At 38.9% G+C, this 8,363-nt stretch overlaps 1 protein-coding gene across 1 annotated transcript; it reads left to right on the top strand.

Moving 5' to 3' along the window:
- The first annotated feature begins 712 nt into the window (after positions 1-712).
- LOC146380033 (uncharacterized) lies at positions 713-7,166 on the top strand. The gene is made up of 7 exons (XM_084939916.1): positions 713-1,382; positions 1,487-1,582; positions 1,754-1,914; positions 4,937-5,068; positions 6,611-6,686; positions 6,792-6,893; positions 7,038-7,166. The coding sequence occupies exons 1-7, from the start codon at positions 1,308-1,310 to the stop codon at positions 7,164-7,166; spliced, it is 771 nt and encodes a 256-aa protein (XP_084796042.1). The 5' UTR covers positions 713-1,307.
- The last annotated feature ends 1,197 nt before the right edge of the window (positions 7,167-8,363 follow it).

The raw sequence follows: 8,363 nt of genomic DNA, 5'->3' as shown, positions 1-8,363 counted from the left end.
TTTCTTGTACTCACAACACACACACACGGTGGGGCCATTGTAAGTTCATGGGAGACGTTAAACAGCTAGTGAGACTCCTTCTGCTTATCAGGGATGTAAATCTGTAGGTGTCAGCTAGGCAGAAAACAAGGTCATAATTCTCTCTGTGTGAGGGAGAAGGTTTTAAGGATGGTGCTGGAGGTATAGCAGTCTATTTATCTTAATTAAGCAGTCTTAATTTACACAAAGGTCAAGGACCAAACAGAGTGAGAGACAAATAAGAGGAAAAGACAAACTCTCTAACAAAAGAAAGAAAATTATGCTTATTAATAGAATTTCTGGAGTTATTAAACATTTCCTGATCCTCAGTGTTGAACACACAGCATTGTTTTTATGTATTCTTGACTGCAGGTTCATGTCAGAGAAACCAGTAACCTTCATCTGCTGGTGTGGAAAATGCTTACATGTGAAGGGGGAAAAGTCAGTTCAGCTTTGTCTGATTCTGAGCGGTAGAGCCGTAACATGATACTGTAGGATTGCTTCGTTAAAAGGGAAGTGTTGCTTTCAAAAATGAAAAGAATGACCGGTGAAAATGAAACTCATGAAAGAAACTGCTTGACCTTCCTAGTATTCGTTAGGTTACCTCATTTCTATCAGAAAATAATGCGTAAAATCATCGAGTCTCAGTAATTTATTGAAACTCCAAATTCTACAAAGGTCATTGTGTCATTTCTTTTAATTTCTTTAAGTAGTCTTCACGAATAGTTCTCCAGGCTTCATGAAGGATATCTTTGAATATTGGCTGCCTTCTCTTCTGTTCACTGTGAAGATGATGCCACGTTCATTCAATAATGTTGAGGTCTGGTCCATGACTGATAGTGTCTCGCTGTGTGTTTTTCTATCCAGGTTTTACTGCATTGACAGTGGAAGCTGTTCTCCAACACCACTGGGTGAAATACAGCCCCAAACCATGACAGAGCCTCCACCATATTTCAAAGATGGCTGCAGACACTCACTGTTGTACCTTTGTCCTGGCTGATTCCATAAATGATGACAATTTGAACCAGAAATTCAAAATTTGGATCCGTCATTACATCAGACATGTTGGGACTGATTTTGGGTGCAGTCCTCGTGTAATTTGGCATACATATTTTCTAGTTGAGTAACAATGATGTGAGGGCAGTGGTTACACAGTTAGCCCCACCCTTTACTTACTGTTTCTGGGTTTGTTATCCAGTATAAATATGTGTGTCAGCCACCTGTATTGAACATTAGAGACACCTAAAAGCAAACATTTACATCTCTGTTTATTTCGGCAGACCTTCAGAATGGCTGGCATTGTATGCGGAGGATGGACAGAAACACAGAAAGCTCATAAGGAAATTCAGAAGATCTGTGATAATGTGAGTTTCAAGTTACTTTGATTTTTCAGAGCCTCTATGCACAAAAATCTTTGCTTTGAATTTCAGTCTGATTGTATTGTAAATTGTATGTTATTTAAACAAAGGTCAAAAACCAACTAGAGGCACATGAGAATTTTGTGGAATATCATGCTGTGAAGTACAGGAGTCAGCTCGTGGCAGGAACAAACTATGTCATCAAGGTAATTATTACTGTGAAAATCATTACACGTGTTTTTCACATCATTGAAGGAGAAGAAGAAAAGCTGCTTATTGACAGAGTTTTTTGTGACATCCATGTGTGTTATTAAAATGTAAATCTGAGATTCCTCAGTGTTGAACACACAGCATGGTTTTCCCTGCTTTGACTGCAGGTTCATGTTGGCGGAACCAGTTACCTTCATCTGATGGTGTTCCAAGAGCTTGCATGTAAAGGAGGAAAAGACGTCCTGACTGGAGTAGAACAGGATCACCACAAAGACGATCCCCTTGAACCTTTCACACCAAAGCGTACCTTCTCTATCGTCAAAATGTAATATGTTATTATCATTTTATTGTAATAACATTCCTGTGAACTTTAATGTTATACTGAGAATACAATTACATATACAGGAATGAAGACAGAGATGGTACAATGTATACTTTAGAAGTGAGTGAAGTTGAATAAGTAGATTCACACATGAATAATAAAGAAATTATCAAATATTTTGGGTTAATCAGTTTCTTGACAGTAAAGTCATATTTGGTGCTGATACTGTGAATAAATCCCTTACAAACACTAAGAGGACATGGAAAATGAAAAAAAAAAAACCTGAGGAAAGAAAAAGAAAACAAACATGATAATGTTCATCTTGGTGTGAAAAAAAAAGGAAGTGACTTAATAAACAAAGAGCACTCAGAGAATGCAAACCTCCACCAAGGCAGTTCACTCTCTGTATTTACTTTAAGTGAATAGTATTTTATTTAGCATATAGTATATTAGGGCTTTTTGTTGTCGTTGTTGTTGTTCTTCTTCTTCTTCTTCTTTATAAAGGTAATTTAAGAAGTTTGTAATGCAGCAAAAATCAAATAAGGGAAGCATGACAGATGTCTACTTTGATTCCATAAACATTATGTAGGAGCAGTTAATGCAATAACAGGTATTGATTTGTAAAGATCGTAGTGTCACGTCTGCTAAGTCTGCTGAGACTTGGAGACCACAAGGAGAGATAAACAGACCACCTGACAAGAATCAAAGGAAAACACAGCCAATATATAGACAGAGCGTAATGAGGGAATACACAACAGGAGGGAGGCAAAGCTGTTTCTAACCTGACATGACGGGACAAGGGGAAGCAAAACTCAAAACGATTCACATTCAAAGTAAAACAGGAACCAAGAGACATTCACAAAGGCGCTCACGTGACACTGAGACATGGAGACGTGACTGACTGGGGCAGTGGTTCCCAAACTTTTTCTGCTGGGCCCCCCTTTGTTTTACAAGAAAAATGTTCGCGCCCCCCGCCCCCTTCTCGCGCACGCACACGTACACACACAAACACATCCTCCAACCACACACACCCATATTTTGCTCCATTGCGGTTTATTTCACACCTCAAACATTTAGTAAACAATTAAGCAAATACAAGTAATCTGCAATAAACGACAGGTAGTAAGAAAATAAACTACTAACTCTTTTTCGCTACGTCCGCACCTACACGGGTATTTTTGAAAACGCAGCTGTTTCGTCCACACGTAAACGGCGTTTGGAATCACCGAAAACTGAGATTTTTTTAAACTCCTTTTTTCTTTTACGTGTGGACGAGGAATACAGAGTTCGTCACGCAACGTCAAAGGCATGTGCCTTTTTTCACATCACGCTGTGCGCCACGTTATTGTTTACATGAGATGAATTGCAGAATGGCAGATAGAGACAAAATACTGTTAATCTGACTATCTTCAGGTTTTACACGCTTACATACACACGCAGTTACTGTCCCTCCATTTAGAAAGGCAGAGGCGTCGCGGTGTGATTATTTTACGTGTAGTTGGGTTTTTTTTTTCATGTGTAATAATATTCAACATTGCTATCAATACATTTTTCAAAAAATGCCTCTCTGTGCAAAATGGGTTTAAAAACATAAACAACTGTAGGATACTGTTAGTCTGTGATTTGAACAGCCCAGCGCTGCTCCCGACACAGGGGAAACTAATTCTGCAGCGGAGACCTACCTCGGCACTTGTGCAGGTGAAGCCAAAGGGAAGATATGGTTCAGCATATTTTCTAGTCTTTGGCTTAGAATGAAGTTGGTTTGGAAACATATTCAGCGATGCTTCATCTCCTGCTTTGCGTTTCTGTGGGCGCCCCGTGCTAGCAGTGTCCAAGCGTTTTGTTTTTTTCCCTCCTTTTCATTCCGAGCCCCCCCCCCTGCAATGGCTCTGTGCCCCTCCTAGGGGGCGGGCCCCACACTTTGGGAAGGTCTGGACTAGGGGAACAGAGGGAACAAGAAACACGGAGACAAGAGTAACTAAACGTGGAACACAGGGATGGCACAGAAAACTAGAAATTCTAAATAATAATGAGAACAAAGCCTATTAATAATTTAAAAACACAAAACATTGGGTCACCGACTCATGACACATAGATTACACAGTTAGTACTGTGACTTTGCTTTTCAAAATCTTATTATCTTATAAATGATTATTGTGTATTTCTTATTGTCTTAACTACCTGCTGGGATTCAGAACTGATGTCATCGTGCTGTGAATGTCAAAAATGTTTCACCCCATCAAGTTTTTGGCACCATGGTGTCAGTTTGGAACGTCCCAGATACACAAAGATAAACAAAAATGTCAGAACACACAAAGTACTTATGGTGGCAGATTTCCTTTCCTTTCCTTTCAATGGTCAAGGACCAAACAGAGTGAGAGACAAGTAAGAGGAAAAGACAAACTATCTAACAAAAGAAAGAAAATTATGCTTATTAATAGAATTTCTGGAGTTATTTAAAAATTTCCTGATCCTCAGTGTTGAACACACAGCATTGTTTTTATTTATTCCTGACAGCAGGAATGAGCTGGTGCCACCTCCTGGTAAGTTTTCAGTGCTTATACAGCATAAATATATGTAATAACCATCTGGGATTAAACAACTGAGACACACAGACAGATGATAAGTATTTTGTTACTGTAGTAATTTTCAGGTTTTCGTACTTTAATTATATTTTTCTGACTACTTTTTACTTTTACTGCCTACACAATAAAATACGTGTAGTGTGTACTCCTTACACTTTCAAAACAGATTTGTTGAATGTCTTTTTTATTTTACATCACCACAAGCGTTCAAACATCAGTTTGAGCCTACACAAGGAAGTATCCATCACCAGGGCTATAAAAAGAGATGAAAGAGGTTAAATTGGGAGCAATCCAGAATGGCGTATTTAGTACAGATTTTCATAGGCTGTGCTCTCAGTACTTCAGCAGCCAGCACTGTGGTCAAGTGAACTGTCATTTATGAGCTGCAGAGAAGCCTCCTGCTATGTATCGTTTATGCACTTCTCACTTGAATCTGACTGTAGTGGAGATATCAAAGATAGGCACGGCTGTGGCACTGATTCAGTCTTTGAGCACTACGGTCACCGCGGTGTGTCGGCCAGAACACCACTTAAGGCCAAATTGTCCCAGAATATGAAAGAAGGAGGGAGCTTGAGGTTCCGTTTGAGGCACTTTATTGTCACCACTCAATTTCTGGGGCTGTAAACACAGCGGGTGTACATAAGTGTGTGTGTGTGTGGTTTCCTACAAAGGAAATAAACAAGGGAAATAACGATAATTAAAGAGAATAGACAAGTCAAATACTCAAATATAAACATAATACAACATAGTTAACATAATCACATATAAAGATCAGAAAAATATAATACACTTCAAACTGCTCACACTATGCAACTAAATAGCATTAGTTCGAGGTTAAGCAACCGTCAGTACACAGGAACTACTTCCGGTAGTTGTACAAAATAAAAGCGCCCCCATTATAATCCTCTTATTGTGAAGGGGAAGCGGGACGCTATACTTCCGGTCAAACTACGTTCGCTATTTTATTAATCCACGTACCTAATTGTTCGCTACAAACTCCGCTACTTCAAAGTAAACAATCACAAGCATCACATACAACATACAGAGAAGGTCTGATAACACAGGAATGACATTATGGACATATGAGCGACCGTACATGCGTCAACAAAGCTAAACCGGGGTAAGCTAACAACATAAATTAGCATATGAAATGAGGGTGAACTCATGCGTTGCGTGCGTGGCCTACCGCTCCAACTACGGACTACATTAGCTCCTAAATGGTAACATACTACAGTACTGACACAAACAAAGGCAAAATACAACACAGGTCACTACTTACTTGTCATTTACGCACACCTAACATTCCCCAGGAATCAGTGCACCCCCTCCGGACCAGCACTGCTCATCCGACATTAAACTGCCCACCTTACTAACCGGATGATGTCACTAGAAGGTGGGCTGGCCCAAACTGACAGAAGACTGGCTATTACATGAACTTATAAACACCAGTAAAACTATCCTATGAACTTTGGGGCCTTTTATACACTGACAAATCATCAGAACAGTTTGTACTTTTTTCAGTCACAATTTGAGATTGCTCACTTTTCGGAATACTGTCCAGCATTGCATTAATGTTTTCAATCGTATATTCTAATATGTATGAAAGAGCAATTAAACTAACACACTGTAAGAGGTTTACCTGCAACAAATAGAAATACATGGTCTCAGTCTTGTGTCACAGCTGTTCATCCAAATTTCCCTTCCACGCACATCCCAAGGATGCTCTGCTGGACTGGGACTGTGGCATGGTGACTATGGAGGCTGTTAAGTAAAATGTTTTGATGAGTCTGTGCGAAATGTAGCCTGCACACAATCCTAGTAAATCAACAGTGACTGAAATACTCACATGCTTCTGACATCAATGGCCATGCCACGCTTAGACATCTTCTTCCTTATTCTGATGCTCAGTTCAACCTTCAGCAGGCTGTCTTGGCCATGTCTACATGCCTTTGAGTTGCTGCTGATGTAAAGACTGATTCCTCTGACAAGTAGTGGAACAGGTGTACCTAATAAAAAGGTTGCCAAATGTAAGTAGTGTGACTTTACTGGACTATACAGTAGTTGGAGCTGTGTTATCAGATTTTTATATTTTACTCTTTATTTGAACAAACCTTCAGAATGGCTAAAGTGTTAAGTGGAGGATTCACAGAGACGATGCCTGCCACTCCAGAGATCTGGAAGATCTGTAATCAGGTGAGCTTTAGTCTACTTTAATTTTTTTGCAGTCTCTACACACAAAACTCTTCACTCTGAATTTCAGTCTGGATTCATATCAAATTTTATTTTATTCAAACAAAGGTCAAGAGCCAAGCAGAGCAAAGGACAAATAAGAAATGTGTGGCATTCCTTGCTCTTAAGTACAGGAGTCAGGTGGTAGCAGGAACAAACTATCTCATCAAGGTAAATATTACTGTCATATTCATTATACATGTTCTTCACATCATCCTGAAGAAAAATCCGAAAAGAAAAGCTATTTATGGACAGACCCGTTACATTGAACCTCAGTGTTAAACACAGTGTGGTTTTCACGTCTCTCCACTGCAGGTTCATGCTGGAGGAACCAGTTACCTTCATCTGCTGGTGTGGAGAAAGCTTCCATTTGAAGGAGGAAATGCCGTCCTGACTCGAGTACAAGAGCATCACAGCAAAGACGATCCCCTGTTACCTTTCTAATGTGAGCTTTTTTCAGCTCCCTTTAAAAATTTGCATTTGTTGTGTTTAAAGAAATTCACACATCCATATTCCTTTGAAGTCAAATGTTATGCATAGAATAACTTTATATTTACAGTACTTAAAACAGCTAATACAATGTTTACTTTATAACTGAGTGAAGCTGAATGAATAATTTCACAAGTAAATAATAAATGAATATTTATTGGGATAATCTGTTTGTCATTTATCATGTAATTAAATCACTTGCAATCAGTAAAAATGTGGAATGAGTCTTTAATCAAATACTAAGTGAGGTACACTTAATATTTGAATAAAAAGAGGAAAGTATGTGCGTTTGTGTGTGTGTGTGTGTGTGTGTGTGTGTCTATATATATATTTATATATATATAAATATGTAGATAAGATCAAAGTGTTTTTAGACAATAAATGTAAAGTATAACAGAGAATTTGATACTTTGATTTGATACTTTTACCCTCACTACATTTATTTCATAGCTCAGTTTTCTAGTTACTCAAAGATGAGAATTTAGATGTGAAACTTAATCTTTAAGTGACTAGTACTTTGAGAACGGCCATCAATTACACAATGAAGTTCATTTACGTACAGGTTATTGTATTAGTAATTCTATATTATACATAGAGACAGAATATGACACGAAGGGCTACTGACCACAGAAAAGTAAAAGGTAACTGGGCCTAAAGACTAACAGGAGAGAAACAATCTTTCTGTGATTCTATGATTTTTATTTCTGTGTTTTTGTGGTAATCTTGGATATCTTAGGTTGTCTCATTACTGTCATATATTGTCACGGCTGGGGAGCAGTCGTGTGGTGTATTGAAAAAAGGATCCAAAATGCAGGTACTGGCTGGGGTGCGAGTGAGTGTTTATTTACAGAGGTGATAAGGTGACAAAAACAGGAAGAGCAGAGCGGGGAGTAAACAAACCTAAACTGGGAAAACTAAAGAACAAAACTTAAACCAGACACTCACGGGAGGAGGAGCAAAATGCACAAAGAGAGATGGCAGAGAGACGCAGAATGAATACCGGGTAACATAGAATGATGCAGACTGACATGGAATTAAACAGACGACACGACAGAGAGCACAGGAAAACACAGGGCTTAAATACACGGGGAGTAATCAGGGAATGGGCCACAGGAGGGAGACACAGCTGGGAGAAATTAGGCTAACGAGACG

The sequence above is a fragment of the Perissodus microlepis genome, chromosome 9, assembly GCF_051167445.1.
Source record: "Perissodus microlepis isolate ML-2025 ecotype Zambia chromosome 9, ASM5116744v1, whole genome shotgun sequence".
Classification (NCBI taxonomy): domain Eukaryota; kingdom Metazoa; phylum Chordata; class Actinopteri; order Cichliformes; family Cichlidae; genus Perissodus; species Perissodus microlepis.
Note: the sequence above shows the minus strand (reverse complement) of the source record. Positions and strands in the feature narration are given on the sequence as shown.